Source organism: Anomaloglossus baeobatrachus, chromosome 11 (genome assembly GCF_048569485.1).
Source record: "Anomaloglossus baeobatrachus isolate aAnoBae1 chromosome 11, aAnoBae1.hap1, whole genome shotgun sequence".
Lineage (NCBI taxonomy): Eukaryota > Metazoa > Chordata > Amphibia > Anura > Aromobatidae > Anomaloglossus > Anomaloglossus baeobatrachus.
The window spans coordinates 162,138-189,766 of record NC_134363.1 but is presented as its reverse complement, the minus strand read 5'-3'; the positions used below and the strand labels follow the sequence as shown (position 1 = coordinate 189,766).

At 51.8% G+C, this 27,629-nt stretch overlaps 1 protein-coding gene across 2 annotated transcripts in view; it reads left to right on the top strand.

Annotated features, from left to right (window-relative positions):
• The window catches only part of TRMT1L (tRNA methyltransferase 1L), a 96,759-nt gene extending 69,643 nt beyond the window's left edge, over positions 1 to 27,116 (top strand). For both annotated transcript variants that reach the window (XM_075328945.1, XM_075328946.1), the window contains 4 exons: positions 11,120 to 11,307; positions 18,410 to 18,466; positions 26,365 to 26,491; positions 26,624 to 27,116. In XM_075328945.1, the coding sequence (XP_075185060.1) occupies positions 11,120 to 11,307; positions 18,410 to 18,466; positions 26,365 to 26,491; positions 26,624 to 26,885 (634 nt within the window). In that variant the 3' untranslated portion in view covers positions 26,886 to 27,116. The remainder of the gene's footprint in view (positions 1 to 11,119; positions 11,308 to 18,409; positions 18,467 to 26,364; positions 26,492 to 26,623) is intronic.
• Positions 27,117 to 27,629: the final 513 nt, after the last annotated feature.

Genomic DNA, 27,629 nt, shown 5'->3' with positions numbered 1-27,629 from the left:
GCTATCAATGCGGTCCTAGAATCTACCAGTCGCACCTCAATGGCGTCCGCCAATTCGGTAGTTTTGCGCAGAGCCTTGTGGTTAAAGGACTGGAAAGCAGATGCTGGTTCCAAAAAATGTTTAACCAGTTTGCCTTTGTCTAGAGAGAGACTGTTTGGCGAGCCATTGGCTGACATCATTAAGCAGTCCAAGGGTAAAGACTCCTCTTTACCACAACCCAGAACACCCAAACCTCAGCAGAAAAAGTGGCAGCAGAGGTTTCAGTCCTTTCGAGGTTCGGGCAAGACACCATTTACCTCGTCCAAAGGGACTCAGAGGACGCAAAGAAACTCAGATTCGTGGCGGACTCACACACGCCCCAAGAAAGCAAATGGAGGTACCGCTTCCAAAGCGGCTACCTCATGACTTCCAGCCCCCCCCCTCCGCATCGCCGGTCGGGGGCAGGCTCTCCCGCTTTTCCGGCATTTGGATGTCACAGGTCAAAGACCGGTGGGTGACGGACATTTTGTCTCGCGGGTACAGAATCGAGTTCAATTCTCGTCCTCCAGCTCGGTTCTTCAGAACCTCCCCACGTCCAGACCGAGCAGATGCTCTGCTGCAGGCGGTGGATTCCCTAAAAGCGGAAGGAGTGGTTATCCCAGTCCCTCCTCAGGAACAAGGGCAAGGGTTTTACTCCAATCTCTTTGTGGTTCCAAAAAAGGACGGCTCGTTCCGTCCTGTTCTGGACCTAAAACGGCTCAACAAACATGTGCACGCCAGGAGGTTCCGGATGGAAACCCTCCGCTCTGTCATTGCCTCAATGTCCAGAGGAGACTTCCTTGCCTCAATAGACATCAAAGATGCTTATCTCCACGTGCCAATTGCTACAGAACATCAACGTTTTCTACGTTTTGTGATAGGAGACGACCATTTTCAGTTCGTAGCTCTTCCATTTGGTCTGGCGACAGCCCCACGGGTCTTCACCAAGGTCATGGCGGCGGTGGTAGCAGTCTTGCACTCTCAGGGACACTCGGTGATTCCTTACCTAGACGACTTATTGGTCAAAGCTCCCTCTCAGGAGGCATGCCAACTCAGCCTGAATGCTACGCTGGAGACTCTACAGTCTTTCGGATGGATCATCAACTTTCCAAAGTCGATCCTATCACCGACTCAGTCACTAACGTATCTTGGCATGGAGTTTCATACTCTAGCAGCGATAGTGAAGCTTCCGCTGGACAAGCAGCGGTCACTACAGACAGGGGTGCAATCTCTCCTGCAGGGCCAGTTGCATCCCTTGCGGCGCCTCATGCATTTCCTAGGGAAGATGGTGGCAGCCATGGAAGCAGTTCCCTTTGCGCAGTTTCATCTGCGCCCACTTCAATGGGACATTCTCCGCCAATGGGACGGGAAGTCAACGTCCCTGGACAGGAAAGTCTCGCTTTCCCAGACGGCCAAAGACTCTCTACAATGGTGGCTCCTTCCCACATCATTGTCTCAGGGAAGATCCTTCCTGCCCCCATCCTGGGCAGTAGTCACGACAGATGCGAGTCTGTCAGGGTGGGGAGCAGTATTTCTCCACCACAGGGCTCAGGGGACGTGGACTCCGCAGGAGTCCACCCTTCAGATCAATGTTCTGGAGATCAGAGCAGTGTATCTTGCTCTACTGGCCTTCCAACAGTGGCTGGAAGGAAAGCAGATCCGAATCCAATCGGACAACTCCACAGCGGTGGCATACATCAACCACCAAGGAGGGACGCGCAGTCGGCAAGCCTTCCAAGAAGTCCGGCGCATTCTAATGTGGGTGGAGGACAGAGCATCCACCATATCCGCGGTTCACATCCCAGGCGTAGAAAACTGGGAAGCAGACTTCCTCAGTCGCCAGGGCATGGACGCAGGGGAATGGTCCCTTCACCCGGACGTGTTTCAGGAAATCTGTCGCCGCTGGGGAGTGCCGGACGTCGATCTAATGGCATCCCGGCACAACAACAAGGTCCCGGCATTCATGGCGAGGTCGCGCGATCAAAGAGCTCTGGCGGCAGACGCCTTGGTTCAAGATTGGTCGCAGTTTCAGCTCCCATACGTGTTTCCGCCTCTGGCGCTCTTGCCCAGAGTGCTACGCAAGATCAGATCCGAGTGCAGCCGCGTCATACTCGTCGCTCCAGACTGGCCGAGGAGGTCGTGGTATCCGGATCTGTGGCATCTCACGATCGGTCGACCGTGGTCACTGCCAGACCGACCAGACTTACTGTCCCAAGGGCCGTTTTTCCATCAGAATTCTGCGGCCCTGAACCTGACTGTGTGGCCATTGAGTCCTGGATCCTAGCATCTGCTGGATTATCTCAGGGAGTCATTGCCACAATGAGACAAGCTAGAAAGTCGAATTCGGCTAAGATCTACCACAGAACGTGGAAGATTTTCTTGTCCTGGTGCTCTGCTCAGGGAGTGTCTCCCTGGCCATTTGCATTGCCCAAGTTTCTTTCCTTCCTGCAATCGGGGTTAGAAAAGGGCTTGTCGCTCAGCTCCCTTAAAGGGCAAGTTTCGGCACTATCCGTGTTTTTTCAGAAGCGTCTAGCACGTCTTCCTAAGGTGCGCACGTTCCTGCAGGGGGTCTGTCATATTGTGCCCCCGTACAAGCGACCGTTAGATCCATGGGATCTGAACAGGGTACTAGTTGCTCTCCAGAAGCCGCCCTTCGAGCCTCTGAAGGAAGTTTCCTTTTCTCGGCTGTCGCAGAAAGTGGCGTTTCTTGTTGCAATCACATCGCTTCGGCGAGTGTCTGAGCTGGCAGCTCTGTCATCTAAGGCTCCCTTCCTGGTGTTCCACCAGGACAAGGTTGTGCTGCGCCCCATTCCGGAGTTTCTCCCTAAGGTCGTATCCTCTTTTCATCTTAATCAGGATATTTCCTTGCCTTCTTTTTGCCCTCATCCGGTTCACCGGTATGAAAAGGCCTTACGTTTGCTAGATCTGGTGAGAGCACTCAGAATCTACATTTCCCGCACGGCGCCCATACGCCGTGCCGATGCACTTTTCGTCCTTGTCGCTGGTCCGCGCAAGGGGTTGCAGGCTTCTAAAGCCACCCTGGCTCGATGGATCAAAGAACCAATTCTAGAGGCCTACCGTTCTGCGGGGCTTCCGGTTCCTTCAGGGCTAAAAGCCCACTCCACCAGAGCTGTGGGTGCGTCCTGGGCATTACGTCACCAGGCTTCGGCTCAACAGGTGTGCCAGGCAGCTACCTGGTCCAGTCTGCACACTTTCACCAAGCATTATCAGGTGCATACCTATGCTTCGGCGGATGCCAGCTTAGGTAGAAGAGTCCTGCAGGCGGCAGTGACACCCCCGTAGGGGAGGGCTGTTTTGCAGCTCTAACATGAGGTATTTATTTACCCACCCAGGGACAGCTTTTGGACGTCCCAATCGTCTGGGTCTCCCAATAGAGCGCTGAAGAAGAAGGGAATTTTGTTACTTACCGTAAATTCCTTTTCTTCTAGCTCTTATTGGGAGACCCAGCACCCGCCCTGTTGTCCTTCGGGATGTTTTTTTGTTGTTTGCGGGTACACATGTTGTTCATGTTGAACGGTTTTTCAGTTCTCCGATGTTATTCGGAGTTAATTTGTTTAAACCAGTTATTGGCTTCCTCCTTCTTGCTTTGGCACTAAAACTGGAGAACCCGTGATACCACGGGGGGGTATAGCCAGAGGGGGAGGGGCCTTGCACTTTTAATGTAGTGCTTTGTGTGGCCTCCAGAGGGCAGTAGCTATACCCCAATCGTCTGGGTCTCCCAATAAGAGCTAGAAGAAAAGGAATTTACGGTAAGTAACAAAATTCCCTTCATCGTTCCTATGGGAGACCCAGACATTGGGTGTATAGCTTCTGCCTCCGGAGGACACACAAAGTACTACACTAAAAAGTGTAGCTCCTCCCTCTGAGCATATACACCCCCTGGATAACCAGATCTAGCCAGTTCATTGCTTTGTGTTCAGGAGGCATGCATCCACACATGCATTCTCATCTGATTTTTCATTTTTGGAAAGTTTTTGAAGAAAAGAAAAGCGGGTCCAAGCCTGGACCCCCGGCATGTCCCTTCTCACCCCACTGTGTCGGCGGTGCTGTTAAGGTTGATTTACAAGGCTGGAGCCTTACATGCCGCGCTCCTTCACCATCCCTCGGGCTCTGGCTTGAAGTGGGAGCCAGCACGGTTCTCCTTGCTTTGCAGGAGACCGGTCTCCATCCGCAGCCCTTCAGGATCCTGCTGGACGGAGCACTCATCCCCAGGGACTTGGAACCCTGCGTCTCAGCAAGCTAAGTACCTGAGACGTTTATATTCGGGGGGTCCCGGTACTTTATTATGGTGGGAGAGTGTGCTGTGTACCTTTTCTGACATTTCCGGCCGGTTCTCTGGCTGTCGCCTGAGAACCGCGCCGATGGTGCCTGCGCGCCGGCCGCATCGATTAAATTTAGGCCCCGGCTTCGCCGGAGGCCTACTTTCGATTTCACTGCCCTCGCATGTCAATCATGCAGAGGGACAGTGCGGCTCCGCCCAGCGGCCGTTCGGCACAGGGGAGGGACACTCCTCTCTGAGTACATGTCCCCTCCCCTGTAAATCTCCTTGGCCCTCCAGATCCCGCTCTCAGAGCAGGTCCCGCCCCCTCTCCTCGCTTCGGCGCCATTTTCTCAGCGTTTTTCTCTGGATCAGCGCTGGCTGCAGCTGCTTGGGGTCCGGGCTGTGGGATCTGGAGGGCACACAAATGGTCTGGTAAGCCACAACCTCCAGTTGTGGACCTTCTTATATACTCTCTGGGGGTCATTCTGGCTCAGAGCCCCCACTTCAGCAGCATGTCTCACACGAGGAGCAAGGCTGCAAGGCTGTACTCAATATGCACTGCATGTAAGCTCGTGCTGCCTGAACCGAGCACATATCCACATTGTGATGCCTGCTCTAACCTGACAATGCCTCAGCCTGGAATCGCACCCACAGTGGTCCCTCCGGCTGCTCCGGCTCCGGTGGCTGAACCCCCGGCTTGGGTAGAATCCTTCTCTAGGTCAATCTCCCAGTCTTTTGCCGACTCCATGGGACAGCTGTCCCGGACTTTGCTGAACATGCATCAGCCCCCTTCTCAGGGCGCCTCTGCTGCTAGGGCTCTCTCAGCAGAGCTCACAGAGGATTCTTCATCTGGTCCCAGACCCCGTCCTCCTAAAAAGAGACGCAGGGTCCCCTCTCCTTCCTCGTCCCGCGGCTCTGATTCACGAGCTGACTCGCAGGACGAGGAGGATGCCTTTACTGGGGGCTCGGACGCTACCTCCATGTGCCCCATTGATCTGTCCGAAAGTGACGCAGATGTTAGTGATTTGATTGCGTCCATTAATTCTGTACTGGACCTCAATCCGCCAGTATCAGAGGAGCAACCCTCTCTGGCAGAAAAGCACCAGTTTACCTTGCCTAAGAGGACAAGGAGTGTGTTCTTTAACCACTCCAGTTTTCAGGCCACTGTGACCAAGCCTAGGGCCTGTCCTGACAAACGCTTCCCAAAGCGTGGTTCTGATGACCGTTTTCCCTTTCCACCTGAGGTGGTCAAGGAGTGGGCTCATTCACCAAAGGTAGACCCTCCGGTGTCTAGACTCTCAGCCCGGACCGTTGTATCAGTGGCTGATGGCACCTCTCTTAAGGATTCCACTGACCGCCAGGTTGACCTTCTGGCCAAATCTGTATATGAGGCGGCTGGGGCCTCGTTCTCCCCATCTTTTGCAACAGTGTGGGCTCTCAAGGCCATCTCTGCTTCTCTAGAGGAGATGCATTCCCTCACCAGGGAATCTATGTCCGAAATGGTTGCCTTAACTTCCCAAGCTTCAGCTTTTTCATCCTATGCCATGTCTGCCATGCTGGAGGCTTCTCACCGCACTGCGGTGGCTTCGGCTAATTCCCACGCTATCCGCAGGATCTTGTGGCTTCGAGAGTGGAAGGCAGATGCTTCTTCAAAGAAGTACCTTGCTGGGCTCCCTTTTGCTGGATCCAGGCTATTCGGTGAGCAACTGGATGAAATTATTAAGGAAGCTACTGGCGGGAAGAGTACTTCCATGCCACAAACTAAAACCAGGAAACCTGCCCAGGGTAGGAACCAGTCGAGGTTTCGTTCCTTTCGTTCCTCCAACTGGTCATCCTCTAAGCCCTCGGCCTCGTCCACTAACTCAGCCAAGGACCAAAAACCCAACTGGCGCACAAAGGCGCGTCCACAAAAGACCGCAGGAGCTGCTGCCACTAAGGCAGCCTCCTCTTGACTATCTGGCCGCGCCAGCAACGTCCTTAGTCGGTGGCAGGCTCTCCCACTTTGGCGACGTGTGGTTTCAACACGTCTCCGATCAGTGGGTGCGGGATATCATCTCCCACGGCTACAGGATAGAATTCTCTTCCAGCCCGCCAAACAGATTTTTTCTGTCAACTCCCCCTTGCTACAAGGCCGCCGCCTTCTCTCAGGCCGTGGCATCCTTGCAGGCCAACGGAGTAATTGTACCGGTTCCCGCCCGGGAACGGTTCAGAGGTTTCTACTCAAATCTCTTCCTAGTCCCCAAAAAGGACGGTTCCTTCCGGCCCATCCTGGATCTCAAGCTTCTCAACAAGCATGTTCAGGTGCGGCATTTTCGCATGGAGTCTCTGCGATCAGTCATTGCCTCAATGACCCAAGGAGATTTCCTGGCATCCATCGACATCAGAGATGCTTATCTGCATGTGCCAATTGCAGTTTCACACCAGCGTTGGCTACGTTTTGCAATTGGAGAGGAACATTTCCAATTCGTGGCTCTCCCCTTCGGGTTAGCCACGGCCCCTCGAGTATTCACCAAGGTCATGGCAGCAGTGGTTGCGGTTCTGCACCTCCAGGGGTTGGCAGTGATTCCTTACCTGGACGACCTTCTAGTCAAGGCTTCATCCAGCGCGGACTGTCAGCGGAGTGTCTCGCTCACTCTCGCCACTCTAACCCAATTCGGGTGGCTTGTCAATCTGCCCAAATCCACTCTGACTCCGACCCAGAGGCTCACGTACCTAGGGATGCAGTTCGAGACTCTGCCGGCACTTGTGAAGCTGCCCTTAGTCAAGCAGCAGTCCCTCCATCTGGCGGTGCGCTCTCTGCTGAGGCCCCGCCGTCATTCCATCAGGCACCTGATGCAGGTGCTGGGTCAGATGGTGGCGTCAATGGAGGCGTCAATGGAGGCTGTTCCCTTTGCCCAGTTCCATCTGCGTCCTCTGCAGCTGGACATTCTCCGCTGTTGGGACAAGCTGCCTTCCTCCTTGCACAGGCTAGTGGCTCTGTCGCCACAGACCAGGGGCTCCCTTCAGTGGTGGCTTCGGCCCCTCTCTCTGTCTCAGGGACGCTCCTTCCTGGCCCCGTCCTGGGTGATCCTCACCACGGATGCCAGTCTATCCGGCTGGGGAGCGGTATGTCTCCACCACCGAGCACAGGGCACTTGGACTCCGTCCGAGTCAGCCCTCTCGATCAATGTGCTGGAAACCAGAGCTGTGCTTCTGGCTCTCCTAGCCTTTCACCACCTTTTGGCGGGCAAGCACATCCGAGTCCAGTCAGACAACGCAACAGCGGTTGCCTACATCAATCACCAGGGCGGGACACGCAGCCGCCTGGCAATGTTGGAGGTTCAACGCATCCTTCAATGGACGGAGGACTCCAAGTCCACCATATCCGCAGTCCACATCCCAGGCGTGGAAAACTGGGAAGCAGATTATCTCAGTCGTCAAACCGTGGACAATGGCGAGTGGTCCCTGCATCCGGCAGTGTTTCAGTCAATCTGCCGCAAGTGGGGCACTCCGGAAGTGGATCTAATGGCATCCCAGCACAACAACAAGGTTCCGGTTTACGTGGCTCGCTCCCACGATCCTCAGGCCTTTGCAGCGGACGCTCTGGTTCAAGATCGGTCCCAGTTTCGTCTGTCCTACGTGTTTCCCCCTCTAGCTCTCTTGCCCAGAGTTCTGCGCAAGATCAGAATGGAGGTCCATCGGGTCATCCTCATTGCACCGGACTGGCCCAGGCGAGCTTGGTACCCAGACCTGCTCCATCTGTCCGTAGAGGTGCCGTGGCATCTTCCGGACCGTCCAGACCTTCTCTCACAAGGTCCGTTTTTCTGCCACAATTCTGCGGCTCTCAGATTGACAGCGTGGCTCTTGAGTCCTGGATCTTGACGGCTTCTGGTATTCCTCCTGAAGTCATCTCCACTATGACTCGGGCTCGGAAGTCTTCCTCGGCCAAAATCTATCACAGGACCTGGAGAATTTTCCTGTCCTGGTGTCGCTCTTCCGGCCATGCTCCCTGACCTTTTTCCTTGCCGACCTTTCTGTCCTTTCTACAGTCCGGTCTGCAGCTAGGACTATCCCTCAATTCCCTCAAGGGACAAGTCTCGGCTCTGTCAGTGCTGTTCCAGCGGCGTATCGCCCGGCTGGCTCAGGTGCGCACCTTCATGCAGCACGTGTCTCACATCATTCCGCCTTACCAGCGGCCCTTGGATCCCTGGGACCTCAATCTGGTCCTCACGGCCTTGCAGAAACCCCCCTTTGAGCCTCTTAGGGAGGTTTCTTTGTCTCGTCTTTCACAGAAAGTGGTCTTTCTAGTGGCCATAACTTCCCTCAGGAGAGTCTCTGATTTGGCAGCGCTCTCTTCGGAGTCACCTTTTTTGGTTTTTCATCAAGACAAGGTGGTTCTCCGTCCGACTCCGGATTTTCTCCCTAAGGTGGTTTCTCCTTTCCACCTTAACCAGGACATTTCCCTGCCTTCCTTTTGTCCGGCTCCTGTTCATCTCTTTGAAAAAGCGTTGCATACTCTGGATCTGGTGCGGGCGCTCCGGATCTATGTGTCTCGCACCGCTGTTCTTAGGCGGTGCACCTCTCTTTTTGTGCTAACCACAGGTCGGCGCAAGGGCCTCTCTGCTTCTAAGCCGACCTTAGCTCGTTGGATTAGGTCGGCCATATCCGATGCCTACCAGTGTACTCAGGTGCCTCCCCCGCCGGGGATCAAGGCACACTCGACCAGAGCTGTCGGTGCCTCTTGGGCTTTCAGGCACCAGGCTACGGCTCAGCAGGTCTGTCAGGCTGCCACTTGGACTAGCCTGCATACCTTTTCAAAGCACTACTAAGTGCATGCTAATGCTTCGGCAGATGCGAGCTTGGGCAGACGCATCCTTCAGGCGGCTGTCGCCCATTTGTGAAGTTAGGCTCCGCCTACTTCTCAGTTTTCTGTTTATTCCCACCCATGGACTGCTTTGAGACGTCCCAATGTCTGGGTCTCCCATAGGAACGATAAAGAAAAAGAGAATTTTGTTTACTTACCGTAAATTCTTTTTCTTATAGTTCCGTATTGGGAGACCCAGCACCCTCCCTGTTGCCTGTTGGCAGTTTCTTGTTCCGCGTGTTATCACCGGCTGTTGTTGTAGACAGAGGCTCCGGTTGTTCCGGTTCTTGCTCTGTCTTTACTTGTGGGTGGCTATTCTCCTTCAGCTTTTGCACTAAACTGGCTAGATCTGGTTATCCAGGGGGTGTATATGCTCAGAGGGAGGAGCTACACTTTTGAGTGTAGTACTTTGTGTGTCCTCCGGAGGCAGAAGCTATACACCCAATGTCTGGGTCTCCCAATACGGAACTATAAGAAAAAGAATTTACGGTAAGTAAACAAAATTCTCTTTTTTGCTAAGCAGAATTGGCAAAACTTTCAGCCTGTAGATGCTAAAAGCTGGTAGTCATCCCCCAAAAGACTTGCAGCAGCCGTTGTAGCGAAAGGTGGTCCTACAAAGTATTTATTCAGGGGGTTGAATACAAATGAACGTCAGTTTTCAGTATGATATTTTTAAAATTATTTAGAAACCAGGTATCATTTCCTTTACACTTCACAAATACTAGTTACTTAGTGTTGTCATATCACATAAAATCTCAATACAATACGTTTAATACACGTTTGTGAGTATAAAGTAAAAAAAAAGGGAAAAAAATCACGGGTTAATAAAAAAGACTTGGGTCCATCAAGTTCAGCCTTTCTCCACCAGTTAGGGCCGTTTTACACATCCGACTATTCGCCGGATCGGCGGATCCGGCGCACTCCAGTACAGTGTGATACAGTACAATGGCAGCGCGGCAACTTCCAGGTCACATGCTCCGGTCACATGACAGCATGTGACAGCTTGTCGCGCTGCCATTGTACTGTATCACACTGTACTGGAGTGTGCCAGATCCGCCAATCCGGCAAATAGTCGGATGTGTGAAAAGGCCCTTATACATTCCTGATCGCTAGATTATTTATTACTCTCAATGACATTTGCTGTGAGAAAATCATCCAGCCCTGTTATAAAATTGCTACATTCCTAGCTCTTGTGGTCGAGTATTCCACTGTGACTGCTTTAACTTTAAAGAACCCTTTACTATTTAGCTGCCAGAATGACCTTTCCTCCACACGTAATACATTTACCCTGGTCCGTTTCAAGGTCTTTGAAAGGAATAAATCATGTGTCAGTCCTTTTGTATTGACCTTGCATGCATTTATGCTTATAAATGAGATTTCTTCTGAGGCGTCTTATGTCTAAGCTAAAAAAGGCCAACTTTGTAAAGTCCAGATATCAAATCAGCTGCATTACCAATATCCAGATTTGCACCCAGCGTGTTGGTTAGACACGACTTATCTTTCGTGAATCCATGCCGGTTGTCCATTATTATATTATTCTCTGCAATATATTTTTGCATGTCATCTCTTATAATGCTCTTAAAAATTTTGCATAGCACTGATGTCAGACTTACCGGACAGTAGTTGCCTGCATCCACATTCTTGCATAGCCATCCTCCAATCTTGTAGCACCAATCCTATTACAAGAGAGTCTGAGAAGATGAGATACAGTCAATTCTGTCAATTACTGAGCTCAACTCCCTCAATATCCATGGGTGAATGCCATCTGGCCCTGGTGTTTTTTTTCCATATTTAATTTGCTCAGATGCCGCCATACTATACTAAGTAGTGATTTAGTTACATAGGGTGATGAACTTTGACTTTTGTTTGACTGATTGTTAGCACTGATAACACACAAACCCTTTCAATAATCTGCTCCTTTGACTCTCTGCCGTTTATTTGCAAGCTTTTCCCAGTTGTTACCTTTATGTTTCCAGGTCCGGTCCCTTATTTAACACTGGGTTCTTGAAAAGAATGCTGCTTGAAGCTACGACACGAGGGATTGTAGACATATATGCCATACTGAAGACGCTGATTTGTGAATCTGAATGCACCACTCCTAAACAGCTCCCTGTCACTCAAAGTCAAAATCAAAGCAATCCAAGTCAAAGCAATCCAAATCAAAGTAAGATGTTTCTCTGTTGTGTTTTTTTCCTGGATAAAGCTGCAGAGATACATTTCTTTGTTTTTGCCAGGTCTTATCTTTAGAAATAACAAGGGGTGTATGCACTTTGAAGACATAATATCATAAATGTGTTTAGAGGCGCCTCGTTTGCCACTTCTTCAGTGCGAGGAATAATCGTATTCCACAAATGATGACCAATCAACAAGCATTTTATTGTAGTGTGTATTCTTGCCATACTTGTATCCCGGAGGTATTCCCATCTCAGTCATTCATGGCCATGATGGGAAGATCTTCCTATATATCACAGCGACAGGTGGTTACCGTACGACTATAGAATCAGTGCAGTGATCTGGGCTACAATGTTTCCATATCTCTTATTCATTTCTACGTTAGTTACGGAAATGGCATAGCACAGCCCAAGTTGCCCATTTGTTGCTTCCATTTTTACTATGAATGGCTGAAATAGGAAATCTTGCTAAGATAATTTTGCAAGAAGACGCCCCCCTTCTCTATAGTCCATAGAACCATTCTACTAACAACCAGACAGCGCTTTCTACTCTGGTTTAATGCCTGTTCACACAGGACGATCAAATGCTGAACAAGTATACACAAAAATCGCTATTTTCCAATCATTGAGCCGCTCGGTCCTCGGCTGATTCAATTGTTTACTTTGCTATAAAATCATCAATGTCAAAGATTGTACTCGAGATGTACCGCTGATTGTTGTGTCCTCCATATAGTTTGTATCTGTTTAAACGGGCGCCAGTCAGCTTGTTTTCTTCAGCGCTCTATTGGGAGACCCAGACGATTGGGGTATAGCTACTGCCCTCCGGAGGCCACACAAAGCACTACACTAAAAAGTGCAAGGCCCCTCCCCTTCTGGCTATACCCCCCCGTGGTATCACGGGTTCTCCAGTTTTCAAGCTTTGTGCGAAGGAGGTCAGACATCCACGCATGGCTCCACAGATTTTAGTCAGCAGTAGCTGCTGACTATTTCGGATGGAAGAAAAGAGGGCCCATATAGGGCCCCCAGCATGCTCCCTTCTCACCCGTGGATGGTGTTGTAAGGTTGAGGTACCTATTGCTGGTACAGGGGCTGGAGCCCACATGCTGCTTTCCTTCCACATCCCCCTGGGGGGCTCTGAGGAAGTGGGATCCTACCGGCCTCAAAGCTCTGACGCCGGGCTCCATCCACAGACCCATTTGAACCTGCTGGATACGGAGCTGGAGTACCGTTCAGGGACATGGCCCTGCACCATTACAGGTACTCTGTGTCCCCGGTCACACGGACACAGCACACTCCAGACTTGCTGGGTGTGCTAGTGCGCCGGGGACAGTAATGGGTTACAGTCACTGCAGCTTTGCTGAGTGACTTTGTGTTTTGGGAACTACCGCGCCGGACGCTCCGGGAGCGGCGGCGCGGCTGGGACTTGTAGTTCGCCAGGGACTGGGCGCCGACCGCGCTTTTACGGCGGCGGCGCTTATAAATCCAGTCCCCGGCTTCTGCGGCCTAGTGCCGCTTCGTTCCCGCCCCCTCCCTGTCACTCAGGGAAGGGGACAGGCGCTGAGCAATCAGCAGCGCCGAGGGCTGGAGCCTTATTTACATGCTCCAGCCCTCTCACTGCACACTGTCGGACGCCGGATTCCCGCTCTGCCTTGGGGCACGCCCACGGCCCGCCCCTCCTCACACGAGCTGGGGAAGAAGCCGGCAGCCATTACTGCAGTCCGAGCTCGGACTTTCGGCAACCAGGCAGGACGGTGGCGGCCATACACCCGCTTATAGGCGGGCGGTAAGCGGCACACATAGTGCTGACCACAATATATATGCAGTGTGTACATGTGTTGTTTTTAACTGCATAGGTCGCTATATGCCAGCTTGGGGAGCGACACATCAGCAGCAGGAAAGCAGGTGTGCTAAGGCACAGGCTTTCTAGTCTGCTTGTATTGCACGACTGAGGTGTTCATTTGTGTTTATGCTTATATGCTATACATTGCACTGTACAGTCGCTAGTCTTAGCTATATTCTCCTGGAATGGCTAGACTACAGCAGCAGAAAACCAAGGGTGCTGGGGCACAGGTTTTTTTCTATGCTGCTTGTATTGCATGGGCTGCAGTGTGCATTTGTATTTGTGCTTGTATGCTATACATTGCACTGTATGGTCACTCTTCTGGGCTATATTCCCCTGGATGACCAGTCTACAGCAGCAGAAGAGCTGGGGTGCCAGGGCACAGGCTTCTATGCTGCTTGTATTGCATGTGCTGCAGTGTTCTTTTGTACTTGTGCTTGTATGCTATACATTGCACTGTAGGGTCACTCTTCTGGGCTATATTCCCCTAGATGACTAGTATACAGCAGCAGAAGAGCAGGGGTGCCAGGGCACAGGCTTCTATGCTGCTTGTATTGCTTGTGCTGCAGTGGTCATTTGTACTTTATGCCTGTATGCTATACATTGCACTGTACGGTCACCAATCTTGGCTATATACTTTTAGATAGCTAGTCGGCAGCGGCAAAAAAGCAACACAGATTTTCAGTGCTGTTTTTACTACATGGGATGCTGTTCATGACACCGTCCCATTGTGTGCCTGCTCCCCTGTAGCACGTCGTCTGCCGGGGTCTCTAGCACTTCGTCTGCCGGGGTCTCTACTAGTCGTGGCCAAAGAAACCACCTGTCAACCCTGTCCATGGACAGGGACGGAGTAGTCATAATATAGAGACTTGCAGTCCAGACAGGCCATGGGCAATCTACTTGACCAAAAGGCAGCTCTTCAGGGCTTTGATCCTGACATCGCTCTCAATCCGGATACACCGGGTGGTAACGCCATACGGAATGATCCTATACCGTCCATCAATGGAAGGTTGGATCTTTCTCCCTCAGCTCCCCCAGTGGAGATAGGAGACGAACAGGAGAAGTCCTTTTTCAGTATCTCACACAGATATTGAGTATTTTTCTGGCCACGCTGACTTCAGAGAAGCAGTCCAGGAACACCACGCTTACCAGATAAGCGTCTTCTCCAAACGTTTTTTAGGATACACGTTATCCCTTTTCCCCTGACGTGGTCAGCGCTGGACCCAGGGTCCAAAGGTGGATTCTCCAATCTCCAGGCTTGCATCTAGAGCCATAGTTGCACTGGAGATGGGGCTTCACTTAAAGATGCCATTCACAGACAGATGGACTCTGGTTGAAATCTGTCTAGGAAGCTATCGGCGTGTCGGTTGCTCCGGCATCCACAGCCGTATAGGCAACCTAACCTTTTCAGCTGTTCTTGCGCAGCTGGCCTTGAGCACAGGGACATCTGTACCGCAGAGGCGTCCGTAACCCCGCAATGTCTGCACTGCGACTTACACTGTTTATACTGTCCTAAAAGTACAGTCGAGGTTTCGGTCCTTCCCAAGCTCCGGCAGGTCCCAATTGTCCTCGTGCAAAAGGGCTACAAAACCTTAGACGGGCTCAGATTCCGGCCGGGCTCAATCACGCCCAAGGAAGGCAGTCGGAGGAACCGCTACCAAGGCGGCCTCCTCAGGACTCTCAGCTCTCTCTCTCTCTCTCCGCATCCGCGGTTGATGGCAGACTCCCCCGCCTTTGGCGACGTTTAGCTGCCACAGGTCACAGACCGGTGGGTGACGGACATTGTGCTCACGTGCACAGGACAGTGTTCTGTTCTCGTCCTCCGACTCCATTCTTCAGAACGGCCCCACCCCCCACCGAGCAGATGCCCTGCTGCAGGCGGTGGACGCTCTAAGAGCAGAAGGAGTGGTGATCCCTGTCCCCCCTCAGGAACGAGGGCGAGGGTTTGTACTCCAATCTCTTTGTGGCTCCAAAAAAGGACGGTTCCTTCCGTCCTGTTCTGGTCCTGAAACTGCTCAACGAGCATGCGAACGCCAGGCGGTTCCGGATGGGATCCCTCCGATCCGTCATTGCCTCAATGTCTCGAGGAGACTTCCTTGCCTCAACAGACATCAAAGATGACTATCTCCACGTGCCAATTGCTACGGAACACCAACGTTTTCTACGTTTTGTGATAGGAGACGAACATCTTCAGTTCGTAGCTCTGCCATTCAGTCTGGCGACAGCCCTACGGGTGTTCACCAAGGTCATGGCAGCAGTGGTAGCAGTCTTGCACTCTCAGGGACACCCGGTGATCCCGTACTTGGACGATCTACTCGTCAAAGCACCCTCCCTCGAGACATGCCAACGCAGCCTGAATGTTACGCTGGAGACTCTCCAGACTTTCGGGTGGATCATCAATTTGGCAAGGTCAAATCTGTCTCCGACTCAATCACTAACGTATCTCGGCATGGAGTTTCATACTCTATCAGCAATAGTGAAGCTTCCGCTGAACAAGCAGCGTTCACTGCAGACAGAGGTGCAGTCTTTCCTTCAAGGCCAGTCGCACCCCTTAAGGCGTCTCATACACTTCCTAAGGAAGATGGTGGCAGCCATCGAGGCAGTTCCCTTGCGCATTTTCATCTGCGCCAACTGCAATGGGACATTCTCCGCCAATGGAACGGGCAGTCAACCTCCCTGGACAGGAAAGTCTCCCTTTCCCAGACGGCCGAGGACTATCTGCAATAGTGGCTTATTCCCACCTCATAGTGGTCACGACAGATACGAGTCTGTCAGGGTGGGGAGCAGTTTGTCTCCGCCACATGGCTCAGGGGACGTGGACTCAGCAGGAGTCCACCCTTCAGATCAATGTTCTGGAAATCGGGGCAGGGTATCTTACCCTACTAGCTTTCCAGAAGTGGCTAGAAAGAGAGCAGATCCGAATCCAGTCGGACATCTCCACAGCGGTGGCATACATCAACCACCAAGAAGGGACGCGCAGTCAGCAAGCCTTCCAGGAAGTCCGGCGAATCCTCATGTGGGTGGAGGACACAGCATCCACCATATCCGCAGTTCACATCCCGGGCGTAGAAAACTGGGAAGCAGACTTCCTCAGTCGCCAGGGTATGGACGCGGGGGAATGGTCCCTTCACCCGGACGTGTTTCAGGAAATCTGTTGCCGCTGGGGGGTGCCGGACGTCGACCTAATGGCGTCTCGGCACACCAACAAGGTCCCGGCATTTCTGGCACGATCGCGCGATCACAGAGCTCTGGCGGCAGACGCCTTAGTGCAAGATTGGTCGCAGTTCCGGCTCACATATGTGTTTCCACCTCTGGCACTCTTGCCCAGAGGACTGCGCAAAAATCAGATCCGATTGCAGCCGCGTCATACTCGTCGCCCCGGACTGGCCGAGGAGATCGTGGTATCCGGATCTGTGGCATCTCACGGTCGGTCGACCGTGGTCACTGCCAGACCGACCAGACTTACTGTCCCAAGGGCCGTTTTTTCCATCAGAATTCTGCGGCCCTGAACCTGACTGTGTGGCCATTGAGTCCTGGATCCTAGCGTCCGCAGGATTATCTCAAGGAGTCGTAGCCACAATGAGACAAGCTAGGAAGTCAACGTCTGCTAAGATCTACCACAGAACGTGGAAGATTTTCTTATCCTGGTGCTCTGCACAGAGAGTATCCCCTTGGCCATTTGCATTGCCCACCTTTCTTTCCTTCCTGCAATCGGGGTTGGAAAAGGGCTTGTCGCTCAGCTCCCTTAAAGGGCAAGTCTCGGCACTATCCGTGTTTTTTCAGAAGCATCTAGCACGTCTTCCTAAGGCGCGCACGTTCCTGCAGGGGGTCTGTCATATTGTGCCCCCGTACAGGCGGCCGTTAGATCCATGGGATCTGAACAGGGTACTAGTTGCTCTCCAGAAGCCGCCTTTCGAGCCTCTGAAGGAAGTTTCCTTTTCTCGCCTGTCACAGAAAGTGGCGTTTCTTGTTGCGATCACATCGTTTCGGCGAGTGTCGGAGCTGGCAGCTCTGTCATCCAAGGCTCCCTTCCTGGTGTTCCACCAGGACAAGGTAGTGCTGCGCCCCATTCCGGAGTTTCTCCCTAAGGTCGTATCCTCGTTTCATCTTAATCAGGATATATCCTTGCCTTCCTTTTGTCCTCATCCGGTTCACCGGTATGAAAAGGACTTACGTTTGCTAGATCTGGTGAGAGCACTCAGAATCTACATTTCCCGCACGGCGCCCATGCGCCGTTCCGATGCATTTTTTGTCCTTGTCGCTGGTCCGCGCAAGGGGTTGCAGGCTTCTAAAGCCACCCTGGCTCGATGGATCAAAGAACCAATTCTAGAGGTCTACCGTTCTGCGGGGCTTCCGGTTCCTTCAGGGTTAAAAGCCCACTCAACCAGAGCCGTGGGTGCGTCCTGGGCATTACGACACCGGGCTTCGGCTCAACAAGTGTGCCAGGCAGCTACCTGGTCGAGTCTGCACACTTTCACCAAGCATTATCAGGTGCATACCTATGCTTCGGCGGATGCCAGCTTAGGTAGAAGAGTCCTGCAGGTGGCAGTGACACCCCCGTAGGGGAGGGCTGTTTTGCAGCTCTAACATGAGGTATCTCTTTACCCACCCAGGGACAGCTTTTGGACGTCCCAATCGTCTGGGTCTCCCAATAGAGCGCTGAAGAAGAAGGGAATTTTGTTACTTACCGTAAATTCCTTTTCTTCTAGCTCTTATTGGGAGACCCAGCACCCGCCCTGTTGTCCTTCGGGATTGTTTTGTTGTTTGCGGGTACACATGTTGTTCATGTTGAACGGTTTTTCAGTTCTCCGACGTTATTCGGAGTTAATTTGTTTAAACCAGTTATTGGCTTCCTCCTTCTTGCTTTGGCACTAAAACTGGAGAACCCGTGATACCACGGGGGGGTATAGCCAGAAGGGGAGGGGCCTTGCACTTTTTAGTGTAGTGCTTTGTGTGGCCTCCGGAGGGCAGTAGCTATACCCCAATCGTCTGGGTCTCCCAATAAGAGCTAGAAGAAAAGGAATTTACGGTAAGTAACAAAATTCCCTTCATTTAGATGATCAACGTTCCTATGGGTAGAAATTTGTGCCGGTCTAAATGCTCCTTTAGCTCGGTCGTCCATTATATGCTGAATGATGGTAACTGCCCATTTTTCTCTGCAAACATCAGCCCTTAACTGTAGCAGTCAGATTAAGTAAATTGGCTCCATTGTGCCACGGATATAATGCTTTCTAAAGATATCTATTGCTTTGTAGCCGAAGAAGGTGGCATCGTTATTAAAGTACCGGAAGGAGAGATACCAGCAGTTTCAGGTATGTCGCTTACAATATTCCAGCTTGTCTCCTAGATCAAAAAAATCCATTTGGTTTGGATGTTTTGATTGGTTAGTCATATCCTGGATTGCTGAGAGTTGTTGTCCCTGGGAGGGTGACTCGGGTCCTTATCCCCGACAGCTCCTGTTTCTTGCAGTATGGCAGGAATAAGTAACTTTTTGCACTCTAGCTGCTATAGAACTACAGGTCCCAACATAACATGGTAGCCTGTTGCTGTCAGGGAATGCTGGGAGTTATAGTTTTACAACTGAACGAGTGCTCCAGGTTGCTGATCCCTGAAGTATAGCATTGTAAGGTGCTTCCCCACCCTATAGGCAATGTGTGTCTTCCACTCCAGTGAGAGATCTGAATAACGTGTAAAATACCTCTAATATAGCATGAATATAGCGGTATACTAGGCTTATAGAGACTAGTTTGGGTCAACATTTTAGAAGAATGGATTTAATAAGCAATAAGCGCTGAATACTCATTGATGAGCTAGAAAAATGCTTGTGATCCTGATATGGATGGCGACCTGTGACCTTATTTCCGCCCTGTAGTGAATACCATACATCAAGCATGATATTAGTCCGCATATACACCCATTAGACAGAACATTAAATCCTTGTACCTAATATAGTGCAGGTGGTGTCCAATGTTAAAGGGTTTCTATCAAGATTCCATCTTCAGAGTCCGCTTTGCTCTCTGGGTTGCCAGGAGGCGGTTCGCTCCTGAAGATTGACATTTCGGACCGGCAGCATGGACCTGTCCTTTCCGATACTGCTAGGTTTGGCTCTTCAGTACCGGAGCAGTACCTGGCACTGAAGCTGGCTGGATCCAGCAATGCGGTCCGCTTTAGAGAAGCTCTTACAAGCTGTATAGCGAACTGTTTGCATGTGTCTGTGCTCCTTGCCTACGAAACTGGCCACCTCCTGAGTTGGCGAGTAACTTTTGGCATTGAACTGTAAACGTTAGCACTAAGAATCCCTCCGTTATTAAGACTAGACTGGGTTTTTAAGAGGTAAATTGCAAAGTTGCTCTTTTTGGCCTGTCAGTTACTCAGATGCTTCCAATTGCCAATTTCTTCGTCGCTCCATTGGGAGACCCAGACGATTGGGTGTATAGCTACTGCCTCCGGAGGCCACACAAAGCATTACACTAAAAAGTGTAAGGCCCCTCCCCTTCTGGCTATACACCCCCAGTGGGATCACTGGCTCACCAGTTTTCTGCTTTGTGCGAAGGAGGTCAGACATCCACGCATAGCTCCACTGTTTAGTCAGCAGTAGCTGCTGACTATGTCGGATGGAAGAAAAGTGGGCCCATATAGGGCCCCCAGCATGCTCCCTTCTCACCCCGCTGGTGGTTTGTAAGGTTGAGGTACCTATTGCTGGTACGGAGGCTGGAGCCCACATGCTGTTTTCCTTCCACATCCCCCTGAGGGGCTCTGAGGAAGTAGGATCTTACCGGCCCCAAAGCCCTGAGGCCGGGCTCCATCCACAGACCCATTGAACCTGCTGGATGTGGAGCGGGAGTGCCGTTCAGGGACAAGGCCCTGCACCATTCAGGTACTCTGTGTCCCCGTACACACAGGCACAGCACACTCCAGACTTGCTGGGTGTGCTAGTGCGCCGGGGACAGTAAAGGGTTACAGTCACTGCAGCCTAGCTGAGTGACTTTATGTATGGGGAACTACCGCGCCGGACGCTCGGGAGCGGCGGCGCGGCTGGGACTTGTAGTGCGCCGGGGACTCAGCGCCGACCGCGCTTTTACGGCGGCGGCGCTTATAAATCCAGTCCCCGGCTTTTGCGGCCTAGCTCCGCTTCGTTCCCGCCCCCACCCTGTCAATCAGGGTAGGGGAGAGACGCTGTACAATCAGCAGCGCCGAGGGCTGGAGCCTTATTTACATGCTCCAGCCCTCTCACTGGACACTGTGGGACGCCGGTTTCCCGCTCTGACTTGGGGGCACGCCCACGGCCCGCCCCTACTCACACGAGCTGGAGAAGACGCCGGCAGCCATTCCTGCAGTCCGAGCTGAGAGATCGGACTCTGGGCAACCAGGCACAGGACTAGGGCGACCACACACCCGCTTATAGGCGGGCGGTAAGCGGCACCTGAAGTGCTGACCCCACTAAATACCGCAGTTGTCCATTTGTATTTTTATGCTTACACTGCATAGATCGCTATCTTTGGCTATATGCCCTCTTAGATGGCGACACATCAGCAGCAGGAAAGCAGGGGTGCTAAGGCACAGGCTTTCTATGCTGCTTGTATTGCACGTACTGAAGTGTTCATGTGTATTTATGCTTGTATGCTATACACTGCACTGTACGGTCGCTAGTCTGGGCTATTTTCGCCTAGAATGACTAGACTACAGCAGCAGAAAAGCAAGGGTGCTGAGGCACAGGTTTTTTCTATGCTGCTTGTATTGCAGGGGTTGCAGCGTTCATTTGTACTTATGCTTGTATGCTATACATTGCACTGTATCTTCCCCTAGATGGCTAGTCTACAGCGGCAGAAAAGCAGGGGTGCCAAGGCACAGGCTTCTATGCTGCTTGTATTGCATGTGCTGCAGTGTTCATTGTACTTTATGCTTGTATGCTATACATTGCATTGTACGGTCGCCATTATTGGCTCTATGTCCTAGATGGCTAGTCGGCGGCAGCATATAAGCAACACAGGCTTTCGATGCTGTTTTTACTGCATGTGATACTGTTCCACGGCACTGAACCCCATGGTGTGCAATGCTCCCCTGGAGCACTTGGTCAGCCGGGGTCTCTACTAGACGTGGCCAAAGGAACCACCTGTCAACCCTGTCCAAGGACAGGGATGGAGTTGCAATGGGATAGAGACTTGCAGTCCGGACAGGCCATGGGCAATCTGGATCATTGCTCCCTGGCCACCCTCATTGGGAATAAAATCGGTGCTCCGGGGGGGGGGGTCCCAGGAGGCTCTCTGTATGATGAGGCAGACGTAGCTCATCAGGACTTTGATCCTGACAACGCTCTCAATCCGGATACACCGGATGGTGACGCCATAAGGAATGATCCTATAGCGTCCATCAATGGAATGTTGGATCTTTCTCCCTCAGCTCCCCCAGCGGAGGAGTCAGCTTCACAGCAGGAGAAGTCCCATTTCAGTAGCTCAAACGTATATTGAGTATTTTTCTGGCCACGCTGACTTCAGAGAAGCAGTCCAGGAACACCACGCTTACCAGATAAGCGTTTTCTCCAAACGTATTAACGATACACGTTATCCTTTTCCCCCTGACGTGGTCAAGCGCGGGACCCAGGGTCCAAAGGTGGATTCTCCAATCTCCAGGCTTGCGGCTAGAGCTATAGTTGCAGTGGTGATGGGACTTCACTTAAAGATGCCAGACAGATGGACTCTGGTTGAAATCTGTCTATGAGGCTATCGGCGTGTCGGTTGCTCCGGCATTTACAGCCGTATGGGCACCCTAAGTTTTTCAGCTGTTCTTGCACAGCTGGTCTTGAGCATATGTACATTTGTGCCGCAGGGGCGTCCGTAACCTCGCAATGTCTGCATTGCGACTTACCCTATAATGCTGTCCTGGAAGGACAGTCGAGGTTTCGGTCCTTCCCAAGCTCGGGCAGGTCCCAATTGTCCTCGCCCAGAAGAGCTGAAAAGCCTCAGAGGGGCTCAGTTTCCGGGGGCTCAATCACGCCCAAGGAAGGCAGCCGGAGGAACCGCTACCAAGGCGGTCTCCTCATGACTCTCAGCTCTCTCATCTCTCCGCATCCGCGGTTGATGGCAGACTCGCTCGCCTTTGGCGACATTTAGCTGCCACAGGTCACAGACCGGTGGGTGAGGGACATTGTGCCCACGTGCACAGGACAGAGTTCTGTTCTCGTCCTCCGACTCGATTCTTCAGAACGTCCCCACCTCCCCACCGAGCCGATGCTCTTCTGCAGGCATAAGGAGTGGTACTCCCTGTTCCTCTTCAGGAACAAGACACGGTTTTCCTCCAATCTGGTTGTGGTGCCAAAAAAGGATGGCTCTTTCCGTTCCGTTCTGGACCTAAAACTGCTCAACAAGCACGTGGAGGCCAGGCGGTTCCGGATGAAACCCTCCGCTCCGTCATTGCCTCAATGTCTCAAGGATATTTCCTAGCATCAATAGACATCAAAGATGCTTATCTCGACGTGCCGATTGCTACAGCACCAATGTTTTCTACGTTTCGTGATGGGAGACGACCATCTTCAGTTCGTAGCTCTGCCATTCGGTCTGGCGACAACCCCACGGGTGTTCACCAAGGTCATGGCGGCAGTGGTAGCAGTCTTGCACTCACAGGGACACTCTGTGATCCCTTACTTGGACGATCTACTTGTCAAGGCACCCTCTCAAGAGGCATGCCAACTCAGCCTGAATGTTGCGCTGGAGACTCTCCAGACGTTCGGGTGGATCTTCGACTTTTCAAAGTCAAACCTGTCACCGACCCAATCACTAACGTATCTTGGCATCGAGTTTTCATACCCTGTCAGCGCTAGTGAAGCTTCCGCTGGACAAGCAGCGGTCACTACAGACTGGGGTGCAGACTCTCCGTCAAGGTCAGTCGCACTCCTTAAGACGCCTCATGCACTTCCTCGGGAGGATGGTGGCGGCAATGGAGGCGGTTCCGTTTGCGCAGTCTCATCTGCGTCCTCTTATTGGGACATTCTCCGCCAATTGGACGGGAAGTCAACATCCCTGAACAGGAAAGTATCCTTTTCGGAAGGACTCTCTGCAATGGTGGCTTCTTCCCACCTCATTATCACAGGGAAGATCCTTCCTACCACCGTCTTGGGCGGTAGTCACGACAGACGCGAGTCTGTCAGGGTGGGGAGCAGTTTTTCTCCACCACAGGGCTCAGGGTACGTGGACTCAGCAGGAGTCCACCCTTCAGATCCATGTTCTGGAAATCAGAGCAGTGTATCTTGCCCTACTAGCCTTCCAGCAGTGGCTGGAAGGAAAGCAGATCCGAATTCAGTCGGACAACTCCACAGCGGTGACATACATCAATCACCAAGGAGGGACACGCAGTCGGCAAGCCTTCCAGGATGTCCGGCGGATTCTGACGTGGGTGGAAGCCACGGCCTCCACCGTATCCGCAGTTCACATCCCCGGCGTAGAAAACTGGGAAGCAGACTTCCTCAGCCGCCAGGGCATGGACGCAGGGGAATGGTCCCTTCACCCGGACGTGTTTCAGGAAATCTGTAGCCGCTGGGGAAGGCCGGACGTCGACCTAATGGCGTCCAGGCACAACAACAAGGTCCCAACCTTCATAGCACGGTCTCGCGATCACAGAACTCTGGCGGCAGACGCCTTAGTGCAAGATTGGTCACAGTTCCGGCTCCCTTATGTGTTTCCACCTCTCGCACTCTTGCCCAGAGTGCTACGCAAGATCAGATCCGACTACAGCCGCGTCATACTCGTCGCCCCAGACTGGCCAAGGAGGGCGTGGTATCCGGATCTGTGGCATCTCACGGTCGGCCACCCGTCGGCACTACCAGACCGACCAGACTTACTGTCCCAAGGGCCGTTTTTCCATCGGAATTCTGCGGCCCTGAACCTGACTGTGTGGCCATTGAGTCCTGGATCCTAGGGTCTTCAGGATTATCCCAAGGGGTCGTTGCCACCATGAGACAGGCTAGGAAGCCCACGTCCGCTAAGATCTACCACAGAACGTGGAAGATATTCTTATCCTGGTGCTCTGCTCAGGGAGTGTCTCCCTGGCCTTTGGCATTGCCTACCTTTCTTTCTTTCCTGCAATCTGGGTTAGAAAAAGGTTTGTCGCTCGGCTCCCTTAAAGGGCAAGTCTCGGCGCTATCCGTCTTTTTTCAAAAGCGTCTAGCACGGCTTCCTAAGGTGCGCACGTTCCTGCAGGGGGTTTGTCATATTGTACCCCCGTACAAGCGGCCGTTAGATCCATGGGATCTGAACAGGGTACTAGTTGCCCTCCAGAAGCCGCCCTTCGAGCCTCTGAGGGAGGTTTCACTTTCTAGACTATCACAGAAAGTGGCTTTACTGGTAGCGATCACATCTCTTCGGAGAGTGTCTGAGCTAGCAGCGCTGTCATCCAAGGCTCCTTTCCTGGTCTTCCACCAGGACAAGGTAGTGCTGCGCCCCATTCAGGAGTTTCTCCCGAAGGTGGTATCCTCTTTTCATCTTAATCAGGATATCTCTTTGCCTTCTTTTTGTCCTCATGCAGTTCATCGGTATGAGATGAATTTACATTTGTTAGATCTGGTGAGAGCACTCAGAATCTACATTTCCCGCACGGCGCCCCTGCGCCGTTCCGATGCACTCTTTGTCCTTGTCGCTGGTAAGCGCAAAGGGTCGCAGGCTTCCAAAGCCACCCTGGCTCGATGGATCAAAGAACCAATTCTTGAAGCCTACCGTTCTGCTGGGCTTCCGGTTCCATCAGGGCTGAAGGCCCATTCTACCAGAGCCGTGGGTGCGTCCTGGGCATTACGACACCAGGCTACGGCTCAACAGGTGTGCCAGGCAGCTACCTGGTCGAGTCTGCACACTTTCACCAAACATTATCAGGTGCATACCTATGCTTCGGCAGACGCCAGCCTAGGTAGAAGAGTCCTGCAGGCGGCGGTTGCCTCCTCGTAGGGGAGAGCTGTTTTGCAGCTCTAACTTGAGGTATTACTTTACCCACCCAGGGACAGCTTTTGGACGTCCCAATCGTCTGGGTCTCCCAATGGAGCGACGAAGAAGAAGGGAATTTTGTTACTTACCGTAAATTCCTTTTCTTCTAGCTCCTATTGGGAGACCCAGCACCCGCCCTGTTGTCCTTCGGGATTTTTGGGTTTTTTCGGGTACACATGTTGTTCATGTTGAACGGTTTTTCAGTTCTCCGATGTTACTCGGAGTGAATTTGTTTAACCAGTTATTGGCTTTCCTCCTTCTTGCTTTTGCACTAAAACTGGTGAGCCAGTGATCCCACTGGGGGTGTATAGCCAGAAGGGGAGGGGCCTTACACTTTTTAGTGTAATGCTTTGTGTGGCCTCCGGAGGCAGTAGCTATACACCCAATCGTCTGGGTCTCCCAATAGGAGCTAGAAGAAAAGGAATTTACGGTAAGTAACAAAATTCCCTTCTTTTCCTACATTCAGCACATTAAAAGCCCTGTTACACGCAACGACATTACTAACGAGATGTCGTCGGGGTCAAGAAATTCGTGACGCACATCCGACCTCGTTAGCGTCGTCGTTGCGTGTGACACGTACCAGCGACCGCTAACGATGCAAAATACTTACCAAATCGTTGATTGTTGACACGTCGTCAATTTCCAAAATATCGTTGCTGCTTTTGGACGCAGGTTGTTCGTCGTTCCTGAGGCAGCACACATCACTACGTGTGACACTACAGGAACGACGAACAACACCGTACCTGCGTCCTCCGGCAACGAGGTGGGAGTGACGTTAATGCGGCTGCTCTCCGCCCCTCCACTTCTATTGGACGCCTGCCGTGTGATGCCGCACGAACCGCCCCCTTAGAAAAGAGGCTGTTTGCCGGCCACAGCAATGTCGCTAGGAAGGTAAGTATGTGTGACGGGTACTAGCGACATTGTGCGCCACGGGCAGCGATTAGCCCGTGACGCACAAACGACGGGGGCGGGTGCTTTCACGAGCGACATCGCTAGCAAGGTCACTGCGTGAGAAGCGCCCTTAACTCTAAAAACTGACTGTTCACTTGCTGCTTCATATATTTCACCCCTTGACAGAGATGGTAAGTCTTACCCGCTGCTCCTGTCAGTGGATCATTTTAGGGTAAGGGTGCAGGGGGCCGAATTGTATTTGCCACTTTTGGCTGCTTATGGCTGCCCTGTGTGACCTTAATGTTATGGCAGACCTACTTTACATTCGTTGCATTTAATTTATTTCTCTTTAGGGAAAAGAAAATCTCAAGATGTGAACACACCTCCTACTAAACGACAGAAGAGTGAAGTCCGGGTGGAGCACCCTCCATTTTATTACAGCATTCACAGGCATGCTATTGGAGGCCTGAACATACCAAAGTAAGTTCTTCTTTCGGGTTCATGCCTCCTATTGTAATATTGTGGAAGTCAGCTTGTCTGTTCCTTGTCAGTCTCTGATACCACCTTCGCCAAATGTTACTCACACAAAATCTATCCTTTTTCTTATTACAGATTGAACAAAATCATCCAGTACCTCTTAGAAGCTGGGTTTCTAGTGTCCCGGACGCATTTTGATCCTACGGGAATACGTACAAATGCATCACTGGCCACACTAAAGGCGATTCTTAAAGACCACAGCAGCCTCTCGAATACATCACAGATCAGCAGCTGCAAGGAGGAGGCAGAAAACCAGCGTGAAGATACGCCTCTGCATGAGGACGATGCGCCTCCGCAGGAGAAGGACGCTATCCAGTGCGATGTACAGCAGGATTAGTCTTGTTTGATATGAATTATTAATGCAAACATAAATCCACTTTTCTTTTAGAAAAAGAACAAATTGTTCTCTCGTGAAGTAAATGTATGTTACTTTCTTAAATGTGCTTGATCATTTTATTATTTCGGTTCTTAAAAAAATAAGACATTTCACCCTTAGAGAAGACATTTCGGGGTCAAAAGTGGTTGTTTTTGTTGTTCATTAAATCTTAATTAAACCTTTTTTTCTGAATATGCCTTTTTTTTTTTTTTTTAATATATATATAAATTTATCCTATAGTTGCCAAGATATTGGGTGTTTTCTTTGGGGCACCCAATATGCTAATTTATATGCCTTCACCGACAGGGTGGTTCCCACAGCATTCTCAGTGGGTGTATCTTTATACTGGGTGGGACTTCACCTTGGGTAATTACACAGAATCGTCTGTCACAGCGTGATCTTGTGCGAACAGACTTGCTCTCGGGAAACCACACTGTGCTGAGGGAAGCATCCCAATTTTACTGGAGCAGGAGAGGAGTGCAGGGTATGGAGGCAGCTAATAGAGACAAGGATGACCGGACCAGGAGTCTGCAGGACGAAAGAGGAGCACAAGAGCTGCTTCATTGTAAGAGTATGCCTAATCTTTTGACTACGGGCATTGGCAGTGACAAGCAGGGAGCATCTGCGCAATGAGCAGACGTGGCAATGACAAGACCCCAACCCAAGGAACAAGCACTGCTGGCATGGAACTTTCCTAGGAAACAA